Raw genomic sequence first — 16,561 nt, 5'->3', positions numbered from 1 at the left:
ATTTTGTCCTTTTACTCCTCACTTACTTCTGCTCTTGGATCTAGCAACTGGGATCAAATTATCCCTATGAGCTTCTACTGACAATTCACTTGCACTCCAGCGCGGCTGCAGCCTGTCACCGTGACACCTGGGGGCGTTAATGTGGGAATAAAGCCACCGGGCAGCACGTGATGTTCAGAAATCTCTCCCGTAACAAAGGTGAAAGTTTCCTGGGTACAAACAGCTCACTAATCTCTCTGGAGCCTCGCTGTCTGCAGGCTTGCAGGAAACCTACCTGTTTCCCAGCTGAATACCGCTCAGTGTCGTCGTTCCGTCTCTGCTCACGAACAACCTCAGGTTGCTATCTGCAGACAGAAAAGGAAGCAGGTATCAAAATCCAGAGCTCCTGCTGGTTGCCAGGTGCCCCTCTCCCAGGTGCGTTACACAATGTTCAGCACAGGAACAAGTGTATTTCTGTGAATCCACACGCACGCTTGCTGGTGTTCCCATAGTAATAGGGCCCTCGGGAACTCTTCTTGCTTTAAAAGGGAGCCTCACGTACAAATCAAGCACAACACTGAGTTTTGGAAGAGTAAAAGCAGGGAAATGAATGCGATGACATTCCTCCGGCTGCTTCTTTCAAGGCAATTCCACTGATGTAAGTTTTTGGGTCAGCTTTAACACATCTAAACAGGTAAACTGTGGGGCTCCCATGCTGCTTTTTGTAGGCTCATCACTGGAAAAGAAATTCAGCCTGTTCTGCTGGCAAGAGGTGGCTGTACTCAGCCTAGTTTAAACCCATGCTGAGTGAGGTGGAGATCCCCATGTGATTTAATATCAAATCCAGTGATTTAAGGTGACTATCAGTAATCTGTAGAAGTACTAACAAGAAGTTAGGCTCAGGTTTAAAACTTACTGAAAAAACACACTAGATAAAGGATGTGAGATTGATTTCTAGGCTAAATTGGAAGATTCAAATCAATGCAGTGATGATATTAATTTTCTCTTAACAAATGCTGTGGCTGCAATGGAGAAAACTCCTTTGGCTCTCTCAGACCTGAACACCAGCACACAGTGACCCATCTCTCTTCCCATCCTTTTGCCAAGATGTGCCCTTTTTCCTCCAGTTGTGGCCTCCTGCTTTAACAAACACCCTGGGGTTGACCCTGGCACAAAGGCCGTGAAGAACTGGTATTTCTTCCCTCTCATCCTGTACGTTTAAGCTCCTGTTCAACCTCTGCTGTGCGTTGCAGAAGAACAGTGGCAAGCACCGTTTGCAAAAACCGCACCACTCAAATCCACATGGTTTCTTTATCTACCACAGGAACACCTAGCAAGCACTGAAAGAAAATACTGTCAAGTGGGGAAGGGAGGCTACAACAGATCAGATGTGGCTCTGTAAAAGCTTGGCAGCCTTGCTAAAGGAAAAGCCAAGACCTCTCCTCTGAGGATCATCCTCTCACCTTCAGTATTGCTGACATCTGTGAAGTCCTGACTCTGCATTATCTTCTCCACTATATCGTCCGCATCGATCCTGGTGTCATCCACGCGGGTTGGATGACTCTCCACCGAATCCTTTTTCCTCCTGGGGAGAAAAAATAAAAAGAAAACTTACTCAGCCTTTCAAGACAGACTTTCAGATGCTCTCTTGCTTCTTCGAGCAACAGCCTGCCTCCCAGTGACTGCTTCCACTTCACTGCTGCTTGAAGACCAAGGAGCAGGTTCTGTCTCTCCTTCCCAAAGGGGCTTTGCACCAGTTACCTACCGAGAGGGTCTGTCCAGCAGAAGAGCTGGTCTGGGGGGCCGGGGAGGCTTCTCTAGCTTGTGGTCGCGCTCTCCCTCGGGGCACTCCACCGTCATGCTGAGCCCTCCGGACGCGCTGCTGCTGGTGGAGGTGTTGCGGCGGTGGGTCAGGTCCGACATGCTGGAGGAACGGGAGTGCTCCGTGCTGTAACCTGCAAAGGCAGAGCGGTTACAAACCACGTTTTACCTCCTTCCTGGCAGCTCAGCTAACAGGCAGGGCAGCCTCAGAGCAGCGGTTCTGTTCCCAGATACTGAGGTTTATGCACGCATCAGTGAACTCATCTGTAGAGACTAAACAGGAAACTCTGCTATTACAGGGCTGGGTAAGAGAGATGGCTGCAAATTGCTCTCACAAGAGCTCGCAGCAGGAAGGAGAAAGGGATGGGGCCGCTGCTGGCAGAACCACACAGAGCAACAGTTACCAGAGATCTTGGACTGCTGGCTGGCGTAGCTGGAGTTCCGCGAGTGCCCCGAGTGGAAGACTTCCTCGGGGCTGGACAGATTCTGATCGGGTTCTTCTGGGACACCTGCTGAGAAACAAGGCACTGGTTACACCACAACCAAGCCAGCATCTTGCCCGCTGCCTAGGACTGACCACTGATCCTGGGACACCAGATTAAGGAAAGTGCAAGTCTGTTGGCAAAGCCTGTTGTACAGGCCAGCACAGTGCTTACAAGCACCTTGGAAATAGGGAAGACAACAAAAAGGTTCTCTGTCAAGCTCTGATCACTAATTCTACCATCCAGGGCCTGAATTAACAGGCATCTCTAGGGCCCTGAAGGACCCAGAAGGACAGTTAGTGTCTGAAGTTTAGCACCTTTAACTACGAACAGCTAACACCATGGGAGCAAAGGGCCACTATCAGTAAAGCATTATAACCTCCATTTGGGCACTCCTCCTGTTAATACTTTTCTCCTGCTATTACTTGTCAGAGTCCATGCCATTTAGCATTTAAAGCACACCCGAACTTGGCACTGAAACCTCAGGATAACCTCTGCTTCTTTGCCCTTGCCCCATCTTGCCTCTCTTGCAGCAAGTTGATCCAAAAGTGCCCCAGTGTAACATTTGCCAGCCTTTTAAGAACAGCACTTGCACGCCGTGCTAAGCGTGAGGCGATGTGACAGAGCTATTTTGGTGCAGTGTGCCTGCCTGCACGCTGGGAGTGTGCGGGGAAGGAAAAAAGGCAACGGGAGAATGCGGTGTCCTTGAAAATGGGCTCGCACAGAAGCCAAAGAACTCCACATCAGCAGCTGGAACAAGGCCATCAGACCTTAAACCAGCCTCTGAAACCTTCAGAGGAACTTTTCGAGAAGATAAGCTCGAGCACCAAAATAGCTGAGTGGAGAACAATGTTAAGTGGCACCGAACACAATGGAAGGCAGGGATGAGGGCGACACATGAATTATTAAATCCACAGCAAAAAGAACTAATTGCTTTATCTCCACCAACACAAGTAGGCATGCGGCAAAGATTTGTGCTTCCTCCTAACAGCTAATTTTGTTTTTCTTAATTTTCTTAAACGAGTAAAGAGCTGAGGATTGGTTTGGGAAATCATGAAATGTTTTTAAAAAATCTGTGCTTGTAATTGGTGGGAAAAAGAAGGGAGTGTGCAGGCAGCCCCGGGCGCTGCGTGGCTCGGGGATGGGCATTCCTACCCGAGCTCAGGATGGTCGCTCGCGGCTTGCTCTGGCGCAGGGAGCCAATTGGGGCTGAAGTGCTGGTGCTGCTTGTGGTTCCCTCGCCCTTGCAGGTGAGCTGCAGGGTGGAGTCCTGCCCCGGGATGGTGATGGATTTGGCTGTGGAAGGCGGCCTGAGATCAGAAGAGAAGAGTATTAGGAAGTGCAGGGCACGGATCAGGGATTGTCCCATCGCACGGGGGGCTCTCGCTGAGCCACGAGGCCCCCCCAGCTCCCCAAGGAAGGGCTGGCAGCCCCCCAGGCTACAGCACAGCGTGCCGTTTGCTCCCTCCCCTAAAACTTGGGTCTTCCCTAATCCATAACACATCCGGACTGCAGAGCTGGCACTTTACAAACTGCTGATGCCAAGGAAAAGCAAGGTTGAGGTAAACTAAGGCAGAAAGCGACCACTCAGTCATTCGTACAGGACAACCGCACTCTCCTCCAGGAAATTATCCAGAGCTGCCCTTTTCCCCCAACACGTGTTCCAGCAGCCAGCCGGCCTCACAAACAGGAACCAGCTTGTTTTCAGCCAGCTCGAAATCCCAGCGCCATCCTGCTACACCTTTCTGACCCGGGTCAGAGAGAAGCCTTTTATCCCAGCACCCCTACGAGAGCTTTTTACAACCATCGAGTGACCTTTCCATTTTTTAACTGATGATCAAACTACTTTTCAGTGAGACTAAAGTATTTTTCCAGCTGTCAGAATCGTTTTTCTGGTTGTTCTGCGTGCTGCTGACATCCCTCTGTAAATGCTGACTCCAGGACAGAACTGCAAGCGCCTGAGCCCCCTCCCTTCCTGCAGGAGGGTTTTTGGGTCAAAGCCATGGCATGTGCAGCGTGGCAAAGTTAATATTCCTGCTGGAGCCCTAACTTCCCTCTAGCCTGAAGCCCAAGCTGTAACTAATGGCTTATACCACGCTTTTTAAGTGAGGAGCGAGAAAGCCAAACTTTTATTTGTCTCACTTGGAGCTCTGAGGTGAGCGAGGGAAGATGCTACACGAGGCGACCATCAAATAGCTTGGGAGAACGAATAAAAAGCTAAAACCATTTCTTATGGCAGCCAGACAGCTACAAAGGTCACAGGAGACCCCCAGCACACCCTCCTGAGGCAGAGGGGAGCAACCACCAAAGAACTAGAGCACCTCCCTAACCGTGTTAGCGGTGATTTACACACAGCCAGGTACTTTGGGGACCTTGTTTCCCAGGCTAATAAGGCCCCTGCTGCCTCGATCAAGCCCACTGCTGCTGCAGCAGCTGTCGGGTCGGGTGAGCAGCCTGCTCTCCCCTCCTGCACGACACCCAGGAGGGGAAGGTTCCTCCGGGTGCTGCAGAAAGCAAGTGCTCGGCGAGCACATTCAGGAGTGAGTTCCCAGCACAGCTTAGTTCCTGCCTAACCCTCTAACGAGTGTCATTTCTCAGCAGCTCCCCTGATCAAGGACTATTCTACATGCAAAGTTTCCATTTTTAGACATTCGCACATCATCACCATATAAAGAAAAAATGGGGACGACTGCAAAAATCCTGCAAGAAAACGTGGAGGTTTGACTTTCACTGACCCCTCTTACATTACATGGATATTTACGCTCCATGCTGTATAATTTCCAGGTACTAACAGCGGGGTTTGATTCCACAATGAAAAAGCAACAGGTATTTTTGTCAAACGTTGTCAGCCATCGCTTCAATTTGTCATTGAAATTAATCCTAGTAACCTAGACTGGAAACATCTGTGAAAGCATCTGTTACCATTACAAGGTTAGGACTGAAGATGCTCAGAGTTTCCTTCTGAAGCAGATTTTTTTTCCGAATCTGATGGCACTGCATTTACTGTTTGAAAGGCTCGCAAATATTGCTGCACTGTGAAAAGGCATTCACAACATACAAATTAGGCAGCTTTTTATAACAACGCAAGCTCATTGATATACTCGAAGCCAGCTCCTAAAATTAGACCATTTAGCCCAGAATGTCGCTGCTACGAGAGGTGACCTTAAGGTAAAGCTTTCTTCTCCCACACTGCTGGGAGTCAGCAGGAAATATTCCAGGAAATATTCCACCAGCCCAGGGCAGCCCTGCAGCACTTACACACCTTGCTGCACACTGGCTGGGATCACTGCAGGGTAAAGGCACACGTCACTGCTGTATTTGTTAATTGATTCCCCAACAATTAGCAAAGCAACAAGACTGCTCTCCAGCCCTGCTGCATTTATTCTTTCTTGCTACAATGGATTTTAAAAAATAAAAGATGTGTATGACTGCAGTTTCTCTACTAATCAATACAAATTATGGTCCTAGGTTCCTGCAGAAGAAAAGGAGAATTAAAATTCTCCAGCCTCGCGTTGTTTTTGTTGCTATTTCAATTCAGCATCTTTATTTTGAGTGCTATGTGCTGAAACATGGTAATTTCCAAGACTGTTTTCTTCATTGACCTTTCCCTTCTTGGAGGTCACCGAAACCAACCCCAGAGCTATGAGAAACTGTCCCTCGTGTAAAACACAAAGTTCGTTATCAACGTCTGTTAGTTTCCAAAACTCAATGACACTAGGAGGAAAAAAAAAAACCACCACCCACAAGACTGTTTCTTCCCCCAGAAGGGAAAAGAGAGATGACCCCAGTCCTTCAGAAGAATACAAGAGATTTGGAAAATCAGGTTTGAGTTTAAATGGGAAATTTGAAAATACTCCCCCTGCCATCCCATCTCACAGGGCAGGAGTGAAAACTGCCACATGCTTCAGCAGCTCTCGCAGGTCACCCTTCACATCTCCTATCACCAGTCAATGTTACCACTGGCCCTGAAATTCAGAATTTCCCCACCCTACAGCTGACTTTTTATTTTTTTTTTTAAACTGGGAAACAACAGCAGAGAACAAACCAACCAAAAGCAGTCATGCTATACCACACCAGCTGATCCAACAGCCTAGACCATCACTTTCGAGCTTTCCCCCATGCTTCTTTATCTCAAGGACATCTTTTCCTCCTCCCCAGCAATTTCAGTCTCCAACAGTAGACTGCAAAAGCACCAGGAGTCTGAACCCCAGTCCCCCCAGAACAGGAGGAGTACCCAGAAACTCACGTTTTGAAGCAGGGATCCCCCGAGAGCAAGGACATCCCGATGGTGACCTGCAGAGAGGGAACAAGGCCCACAGTTAGCCATCCTGCAGCGAGCTCCTCACTTAGCAGCCAGGAGGTCAAGGGCTAGGCGTAAAGATTAATGAGACCCAGTTCCTCCCTAAAGGAGATCAGCTCCAGGGATTTAGCCAGTTATCCCCTCCCTTCCCCAAGCAGACATCAATGGCTCCGAGCTGTAGGGGCTCAGCAGGACACCAGCCTGGCAACCCTGACAGTGCACTTCAGACTTTTTTCACCCCCCCAAGCTCATGCTTTCTCTGATGATAAAAAAACGTTATCGAGGGTTATCGCTTGGCCAAACGGATGCCAAGACATCAAAGGGCAGCTGTGATAACAGCAAATGTCCCTGCTCAGACAGCAGGCTAACAGCAGAACCCTCTCTGTACAGAACAGGATCTTCTTTGAGGCTCCGCGCTGCACTCTGGCTGTGATCTTTTTTTACTCAATAGCAGGATTTCCACTGTGGCAGAACCAGCTGCCGTACCTTTAGGATGGAGTTGTCCTGCCGCGTGTTCTTGGTGTCGTATCCTTCCAGCAAGCAGCAACGGACAGTGGATCCAGAGCCCGCAAATTCTGCCAGATTTAGGTCAGCGAAGCCCAGCTGTAGCCACGAAAACAATGGAGGGGAAGGGGAGAGAACAAAGAAACAAAAAAAAACCACTTCAATAAGGGGATATGCAGTGTCACCCAGAGCAGAGGAGGACAGCACTGCCGTGAGTTTGGGCAGAAACACAAGCCACACACGCAGAGATGGGGTGCAGAGACCCCTTAGAGCTGGGGGTGGGAGGTTGCCTTCCTCATCCCCAGCCAGGTGAACGCTCTGCGGGACGTCAGCCCCGTGCAAGGGAGGAAAAGAGCAGTGGTGCTGGCCAGGACAGCGTTAACCAGCCTGCAGCAGTTGCATAACCAAGGACATGGAAGGCACTAGGTCACCCATGTGGAAAAAACAGAATCACACACACACAAACATAATAAGGCACTCTTTGTGCCGGGCCATCCTGGAGTGCAGCGGAGCATGCGAACCGGGAGATGAAAGGATATTGTTACAGGGGAAAGTGACGCTGTCCTGAAGCACAGAACGGGGCCTTGCAGCACCGCAAGCTGGGAGGGGAGAGCCACAGGGCCGTGTGAGTGCCCTACTGCCACAGATCAGCTGCTGCGCTGGGCATCCCCTGTAGCAAAGCTTCCTCAGCATCTCCAGGGTTTAAGTAGCTAGTGGCACGTTTGGCAGGCAGGAGGAAGAGAAATGTCTGCAGAGATTTAGCTATCAGCTCTCCAAACTTTCTTGAACAAAGAGAAAATAAATAGGAAAGGTGCTAAAGGTAAAGATTAGAGGCAAATTCAAAGAGGGGACGGATGCCTCTAGAGCACAGACACAATGAGGAGTAGTTTTGCTCTTCTGCTCTAATTCCTGCTCTAGGAATACAGTGCTTTCCCAAAAGAAAAAAAAAAAAAAATTACAGCTTCTTTTACTCAGAACTTTGGCAATAAGTCAGCTGTGTCTCACCTACCCTGCCCAGAAAGAGATGCTGTCCCTGAATTTGACCAACCAGCCCCAGCACAGAAGGTCACAGCATCACCTCAACATACAGGTCAGCTTCCACAAGAACACGGAGAGAAGGTGGACAAGCAAATGCCCCTACCCAGCTGTTATTTTGTGAATTACCGCGCATTTCTCCTGCCCTGGCGTTGACACCTGCATGACAGAACTGAACCACGAGCCTCAGACCTGCAGCATGCTAAGGAAATGTGGTGCTCTCAGCTGATAGGAAGTTAGAGCCCAAAGCAGTCCCTGCTGTATGAGCAGTGTTCCGTATCAGGACTGCTCCCATTATTCCACATCAAAAGTCTAAACCACAGCCTGCACGAGATAATTCAAGGGATGACAGCAACAAGGTTAAGGTACCTTTGTCCTCCATCCCATTCTCAAAGGGGAACAAGCGCTGAAGGCAAATAAGAAGTGGGACAGAACAGGAACCTTTCTTCAGCAAAAGGAAGGAAGAAAAACGACCTCAATTCACTCCCACTCTTCTCCCTTTGAAAGGGCTCCCATAACTCGAGCTTCTCCAGTTCCTGCTGCAGGTGTTCCTCTCTCGCAGTGCCGAGGGTTAGGTTTTTGCTGAATATTCAGCAATAATGCAAAAAAGTAGAGACTTTATCTTCCAGAGAGAAGCTGGGGAAGAGAAAGCCACGTGCAATGCAACACGTCAGAGCGACAGAACTGGAGGATGGAAGAGAGGTGGCACAGCCCCACCAGAAGGAGAAGGGGGCACCCGAGGGGTGCCCAGACCCCCTGACCCACATCAAAGCTCTAACAAGGGCCTCGCTGAGGAGCTGGGCATCAGAGGACAGATGTGGGACGGGACTGGCAGCACCCACGCTGCGTGCTGAGGTCAGAAGCCCTCCTCAGGAAGCAGGCTCACAGTATATAGAGGAAGGATCCCTTAGCAAGAGGATGTTTTCATATGTCACCTTTCCGAATGGTTTCCTCAGTTTTCCAGCCAGCTGATGGCGTTTCTTCCAGCTCGGGGAAAGGGTTTCCGCTTTATCAGGCCTTCCTGGTGGTTTCCGCTCCATAACCCCTGACACCGAGGTGACATTAACGTCAAACCAAAGGTACACCAGTCTATGGAAACTCCTGAGCACAAACAGCTCCACTGCTCTTACCCTACTGAAGGGGGACCAGGTATGGAGGGCACTCCGCACCTCCCATGATCAGGGGAGTTTCCAGCTGAGCGAAGGTAGATCGAGAAGGTGAGGACTTGTTGTGTAGGAACGGGGAAATAACTGCACGGACACAAACAGACTGCTGCTACAAACATTGGGAGTACCAAGTAACTGGATTCTGTCACAACAATCTGCCTGGAAATGAGTCTGAACGGGCCTAGTCCACAGGCCAAGACTGCAAAGCCTATAACCACCGTCTGGTGCGGCACCCCTCACCTCCACACGGGTTGTTCCCCAATTCGAGGCATCCAGTCCAGCTGGGGAGAGCTGTGGGAAGGCAGTGAGGACCATGTGCATGCATGCGACTCCTTCCACTTCTTCACAGGAGACCGAGCAAAGCTCAAGAGATGAGTACTTAGGCTTTGGTCTCTGATTTGGGGCTGGAGCAACTAAAGCTCTTAACACGCCTCTAAACGCAGCTGCAGACCGAGCGAAGGGGAAGTAGGTTACAGCACGACCTGAATAAGAGTCCAGGTTAACTCCACCACGGAGACTGCCTTCCAGCTTCCTTTAATTTTTCCCAAATACAGCGGGAAGCCTCAGGATGGGCACGGAGGAGGAAGAGGCTGACGCATTTACACCTCCCAGGCACACCTCTTCCTCCGGCTACGCTGCACTCCCCGGACAGGCAGCTCTGCAGGACGGAGGAATAAACCTCCCCCTCGGCGTAAATTTAGCGAGAGAGAAACCAAAGGCCCTAGAGACAGCGTCCCGACGTTAGCCACAAAAAAAGGAACAGCGCGGGCAGCGCCGCTGCCCTCTGCCACAGGGCACAGCGGTACCCAGGTGCGAGTGCAGCTCTCCTCTCGAAGCTTTTTAGACCCACGGTCTCAGGAAGGATATTGATTAGGAGAAATTCTTACGAGGCTCTGCGTGACCTGAACATCTGTTTATTAGAAACTAGCACCAGTGACTCATTTTCAAACAAACATGGTTTCGGGCTCTGTGCGAACACAGCTCCCAAGCCAACATTGTCTCTTGTTCCAGCACAAAGCGAAGGGGTGGCATCCAGCCCATTGTCTCCCACAGCCTGAGCGAGAAAACGAGTGGGGCGAGCGTGTGTGTAACGAAACAAAAAACTGATGTCCCTGATGATCAGCTTGTTTCTTGCCTCGGTGCCCCCCGTGCCCTGGAGGACAGGGATTTCTGCTGTAGGTTTCTGCCTGCCTCACAGCGCGGCGAGGTGCCTACCCCAGCCACAGATGGTTACTGTGTTCGGGAGAGCACAGTAACTCGAGTCTGTATTTCTTTATTAGCAAGACATTGCCAGAAGCCAGAAAGTTCACATCTGACTCAGAACTTCCCCAAAGTTTGAGGACATGCAGAACATCTTCCCAACCCCCTTCTCAAATCCACATCCAGTGCAATCTGGATCCTGTCCCAGTAACTAAGTTTTTTTTTTTTTTTGGGAAATCACTTAATTCAGGCCGAAGAACTAACGAGTGCCTCTCCAGAGTGCCTCTCGCAGCAGCCATGCTGCGCTCTGACTGCTCAGCCACTGCTTTCTGCTGGGCACGGAGCACTAACAGCAGACAAAACCATCACCACTCTGACACATTTGCCCTTTCTTTACCCTTTCTTACCTTGGAGTAGGTTTTTCCGCCCTTCAGCTCCTATAATGGGAGACAAAACAAACAGGAAAAGAAGCTATTATCTGCGCTGGGGAAACATGGGGAAAGTCGTTACTCAATCCTGGAATTTGGTCTCAGGATTTCACAAACTCCTGTACCAACACCCTGCTCCCTCCCACCCTCGGTCAAGCACCCTCGCTGGGGAGGCGAGCTCCGTTTGGTTTCTGTCTTAGCCCTACAAATCCTCCCTTCCCACTGCAATTCTTGCTGCTAAAAAAGCAGCTCAGAACCAACACCGAGACACGGGTGGTACCGGCCAGAAGCAGACGCTGGACGCTCACCTTGCGCACAGATACGCGGCAGATGCAGGGGTCCAGGAGCCCCGTGGCGGGGTTGGCACTCATTTTGCACACGAAGGTGAATTTCTTTTTCCAGCGGACACAGTTCTCCTGCACTTCTTCTCTGTGAGAAAACAAAGAAATACAGTCTTCAAACACAGGTACAAAGCCAAATCAGTCCCAGTTGTCACCTTTGACTGGGAACACAGTCCGCAAAGCTCCTCTACAACCTAGCTCGGCCCCCAGCACAGGTTAATCATCTCATCAGCATTCGCCTTAAACTCTCCCAAGCCCTTCGCCGTTTCCTGCTCAGCTGGTTTAGCTCCTCATGGTCCAGCCTGGACAGTCCCGGGCTCTGTAACTCAGCAGGGCTGAAGGTTTCCGAGCTTCTCTTCCTGCACCGCCCGTTGTGCACAGCCTCCTGAGCAGTAAAGGTGCTTTCTGTCCTTCCCACCCTGCTCTGTACACCGGGACTGAGCCTGTGAAAACAGCCAGCTTGAGGGAGGACACGAAGGGGTGAAAACAGCAGTGGGTGCAGGCAGACAGGACCAGGACCAGGCCATGCGAGAAGAGCCCGAGGTGAAGAGGAGCCCGCATCCCTCACACCACTCGGCTCTGATCAACGGCTGCGGAGTCTGGAGACTGAAACTCGGGCACAGGGTGAAGGAGGAGGAAGATGATGAGGAGGAGGAGGCTCCTCTCAGAGCACAGGAGCTGCTGCAGGTAGGGCTCAGGCTCCACAAGGCCCTCTGAGGAAGCCGAGCTTCATCTCTTGAAGACTGAGGGTTCGAAGGGGCAGGGGAAGGAGGTGCAGGGGGCCTTTTGCAAGGCCCTGGGTACCAAGTGATCCCCGCAGGCTGCACACCGAGGCCTGATCCGGTTACCTGAGCCTGTCAGAGCTCAGCCCCTGGCCCCCAGCCAATTAAGCACTCAAAGTAACGAGGCTGGGGGGAGGCACAGCGCTCCTGGCAGCTCCGAGCTAGCAAGCTCACATACAGCTCTTCTCTCGGCACGGGACAAAGGAGCCAGGGCACAAAAACTGACCCTTGACCCGGGCACAGGAAAGCCAGAGAGACTGCAGGGAAGGGAAGGGAAGCGAGACCAGTCGTGGTGTGGCCTGCTGCTGGGAGGGACGGGGCAGACACCAGAGCACAGCCCTGCAGCCCCTTCACAACCCTGAGGTGAAGGGAAGGCGACAGCATGCTGGGGAGCGGGTCCTGAGCCAGCAGCTCCCTGCCAGTCCTCCAGACTTCTCCGTGGGACTTCAGTAAGCCGGCTGAAGGGAGCAGCAGGGACCAGAAACAGGGCAGGTGACAGAACTAAACCCTATAACCCTCTGTGGTGTAGATACAGGATGGTCTTCCCTGGGCAAACGGAGGGAAAGCAGGAGGCCGCGATCCCTTCAAGGCGGTGAACTCCAACTCCTTGGTGGCGATGGGAGGCACTGAAACACCGGGCATCTCAGTGCCGGGAGCACCTTTGAGTTTGGGATTCATTCAAGATGAGGCCTGGTTCTCAGTGCTCCACTCAGCTCAGTCCAACTCCTTGGGGCAGGAGGAGAGGAGATGCATTTCCACAGGGATTAAAGGGGCTTTGCCCGTAGTAAAACATTCCCCGAGCTAGCCAAGGGAAGTTTCAGCCCTGAGGTGCCCGAAACCTGACATAGCGTAACTCAAGTGACCTAGAGGAAGGAGAATTCAGACACAGATGAGAGAAGCATTCAAGAGAGTAGGATAACGCTCTCAAACCCACGTGCTTCAGATCTGCAAGGACGGTGTGCGGGATGCCAAAGACCCCAGGCTCGTGGCAACAGCGTTATTCTCCTGCTGGGGCACAGGCTCACAGCACAGACCCCAGATATGGCCGGACCATTCCCCGTGCCACAGGCACCTGAGCTTCATCACGGCACACCCCAGCTGGCAATGCCAGCTCCCTGCTTCACCCTCCCGATGTGCCGGAGCCCCTGCAGCGTGCGAGTTTCCCTCCTCGTGACTTCTCCTCGCGTTACCGAGCGGCTCTGATTCAGCATCTGCTGGATGTGGCTAAGCCCAGCGGAGGCTAACGAGTAAAAAATGTGGCAAAAAGTCCTGCCTGGGAATAAAGAGCTGCTTCACAAGCTCTGCTAACAGCCCTCCTGTTTCTTATTAACAATATATGTCAGCCTTTCCAAGCTGCTGTGGGCAGCACGGCCCAGGCAATGAGGGGACGAGCAGAGGATTTGGGGACGAGCAGCACCACGAGCAACATGTCTGCAGGTGCACACAGAGCTCGGGGACCTGCATGGGGGCTGCACAGGATGGAACCGAGATAAAACTCGGAGCTGCTTTCCAGTCACAAGTTTCACAATCATTCAGCGAGGACTTTCAACGTTTTTTTTGTCTTTTCAGAGTGGCTTTTCAGGGTGGGGGCTGGGGCCGTACCACCAGACAAGCAAGCAGCAGCATTGTTTCGAGCCAAACTGTAAAAAATTAGTTCCACATTTCCAAGAGCCAGCATGGGGTGAAGCAATGGGCTTTGTCTATCCGCCTCCCAGCAAGTTATCATCAGGATGGTAATTAGAGAAGACTAAAATAGGAAGAAAGAGTGGACTCGGATGAGGAGCAGTTTTGCATTTAGCTCCAGAACACCCGGAGCGCGGCGAGGGATGCACAGGGAGGTGTTTCTTTCCATCCTGATCACAGGGCACCTAAAAGCGAGGCAGAAGCTAACAGCTTCAAACCAAAAGTGTCTAATTTTAAGTCGTACTCTGTATTTGAAGCGCCAGAAATAGATGAGAGCAACGCCAAGCACTAGGTGCCAATTCAACGGGTCTTCAGAAGTTTTATTTTAAAAAAAGCTGGCCGTAGCATTTTGCAAAAAAAAAGCCTCCCAGAAGGCTGAATGCCTGCCAGGCTAAGCTTTGCCCTCTTCTGACTCGAGACTTACTCAAAGCTATGTAATTACTCTTGCAGACCTAAATATACCGCCGCAGAATAAACCAACGCAGCCCTGCGCTGGCTTCTGTGAACAGCGGGCTTCCGAGGGGAGCTTCGAGCTCCTCGCCTGCCTCCGGCCCTGCAGCGAGCCCAAAGGGACCTCAAGCCACGTCCCTGGGCACTGCTGTCCCCGCAGAGCAAAGGTGTGCTGTGCAGGGAGCAGCAGGAAGGTGTTTTGGTGTGGCAGGAACCTGCCCCGTGGGAGCGAGGCGCAGCAGCAAGCCGCTGGTTTATTGCTTTCCCACCCCGTGCAGAGCTAACAGCGCGCCTGGTGAAACCCACAAACCTCCCCGGGCTCAGGTCTCACGCACAGCCTTCCTGCAGCCCTGGAGGCAGGCGGAGGAAGGCACGACCAACAGATTTTACATTAGAGATGTTTACCAACTGCGATTTTAGTGCCACGGACAGAGCAGCACTGTTACAGAAAGCCACGATGCTGACCGTGAGCTTGCTAAAACGAGCGCACAGGGAAAGGCTTCCAGAAAGAGGCCACGTGTAGGAGCCACGCTCCCCAGGACAAGCCCGGGGTCTGTCCCACAAGGCAAGCCAGCTATCGAAGCACCACAACAGAGATTAAAACTTCTATTTACAGCCCCAAAGCCGAGCTGTGCCCAGCTGGGTGTGATGCTTCACACACAACCCGCTGAACCCATTTGGCCTGACCCATTTACAAGAGCGGTTGCTTGGCTTGTGCTTTATGGCAGCAGCCATATGTAAGAGAGCTAAAAGCACGAAACATCCTAAAAAGCCTACAGGCTCGCTGGGGGGGGGGCAGAGACAACAAAAATAGCTTCCCAACGCCAAGCACTGCAGCAGAGCAGCGCGGCTCGGTCTGGTGTTGCGCACACAGCAGCAGATGTGGGCAAACCTCGGGCTAAACAAGAGGGTACAGAGATAAGGGCGCACAAAGAGCTGCTTATTCACGTCCCCTCCTCCTCACTTACACAAAGGCTGAGGGCGAGCTCTCCTCTTTGTGACGCCCAGCCCGCCTGCCCACGGCCCCCAGCCTCCGAGGGGTGGCTCTGGGTGAGCTCCCCGGGGCAGAGCTAATCCCCGCGGGCACGCAGCGCTCCCCTCGCCGGTTCACCTCTTCACATGGCAGCACGTCACTGAAGCCACGTCTCAATGCGATCAGGCACAAAAAAAGCTAACTGTTTTAAGGAGGCCAGCCCCAGCTCGGATCCATTCACGGTGCAGATCGATAAGCTGCCTTCCGAGGGGTCCTGGCACTCCTGCAGGGGGTCTTCTGGGGAGGAAGGTGGTGCAGGTGCCAGGGCGTTCCCTCAGTCATAAGGGAAAGGAGAAAACGAAACAAAATCAGGTCACCAGATTGCATCTGAATGGCATCACCACGCAACTCCTCCAGCATTTCCTTCCACGTGTGTCTGGGCTCTGCTTCCAGCTGCAGACACACACTGTTAGAATCAGAACGGCCCCGGTAGGAAGGACCCTACAGCACACCCAGTCCCAACCCTGCCGTGGCAGGGACACCACCCACCAGATAAGGTTGGCCATGGCCTCATCTAACCTGGTCCTGAGCACCCACAGCCTCTCTGGGCAGCCCGTGCCAGGGCCTCACCGTCCTCTGAGGGAAGAATTTCCTTGTAACATCTTATCTTACATCTAACATCTTATCCAAATCTACTATCTGTGAGTTAATCCATTCCTACTTGTCCTATCTGCGTTATGTGACTGAGCAAGAAGTCACTCTGCTTTTTTGTAACCCCCTTTAAGTACTAAAAAGCTGCTGTGGCAGCTCCCTGGATCCCAGCTCCCTTAGCTCGCAGCCTGGATCAGTCCTGTGCTACGCCCCGGAGGGTACAGCTCCTATTTTAACCAGGTTATCTACTGCAAAGCCCTAATGGAAGAGGCACCTTTGGTAGGGCCTAGGAAAAGCACCCCAAGATCCCCCTCCCAAAGGGATGTGCTGAGGTCTGTAGCCAGCAGCCACACCGCCGGGCTCCCAGCACACCGAGGTTTGCACCATCCTCAGACACAGCTCCTGCTACACACACAGGGCCTAATTGCTGCTTTACAGCACGGAAAATACAAAAGGGAGGTGAAAATACACATAACAGAGAGCGAGCCTTTACCTAGCCATTAGCTGGTTTAGGTTTACAATCCAGAAGCTGTAGGTGGCCCCAAATAATGGCTCAGGAGCGGGCACTCGAGTGCAGCACGTATTATTAAGGCAGGCTGCATCCCTTCCTCGACCTGCTGCCAAACACAGGTAGGAAGCAGAAGCAGGGAAGAGGCAGAGATCTGAGCCTGGTGCTGAGAGGTTCAGCAGAAACATATTCCAAGCAGGAGGGGTGAGAGAGAGACCATCTTCCTCGGGGAGCACCTCGCAGGACTGGGAAATGGAT

General features: G+C 51.9%; 1 protein-coding gene across 2 annotated transcripts in view; it reads right to left on the bottom strand.

The window, feature by feature from the left end:
* The window catches only part of EEIG1 (estrogen-induced osteoclastogenesis regulator 1), a 33,672-nt gene that overhangs the window by 5,648 nt on the left and 11,463 nt on the right, over positions 1-16,561 (bottom strand). Inside the window, exons 2-10 of one of the 2 annotated variants that reach the window (XM_082775422.1) lie at positions 11,224-11,344; positions 10,895-10,924; positions 7,069-7,185; positions 6,529-6,575; positions 3,438-3,592; positions 2,205-2,312; positions 1,745-1,934; positions 1,443-1,564; positions 275-344 (exon numbers count right to left, since the gene is read on the bottom strand). In XM_082775422.1, coding sequence (XP_082631548.1) covers positions 275-344; positions 1,443-1,564; positions 1,745-1,934; positions 2,205-2,312; positions 3,438-3,592; positions 6,529-6,575; positions 7,069-7,185; positions 10,895-10,924; positions 11,224-11,344 — 960 coding nt within the window. The remainder of the gene's footprint in view (positions 1-274; positions 345-1,442; positions 1,565-1,744; positions 1,935-2,204; positions 2,313-3,437; positions 3,593-6,528; positions 6,576-7,068; positions 7,186-10,894; positions 10,925-11,223; positions 11,345-16,561) is intronic. The other variant, XM_082775423.1, reaches the window with a different exon arrangement.

Source organism: Aythya marila (assembly GCF_965140915.1).
Source record: "Aythya marila genome assembly, chromosome: 19".
In the NCBI taxonomy this organism is placed as follows: Eukaryota; Metazoa; Chordata; class Aves; order Anseriformes; family Anatidae; genus Aythya; species Aythya marila.
This window is presented reverse-complemented; position numbering and strand designations above follow the sequence as displayed.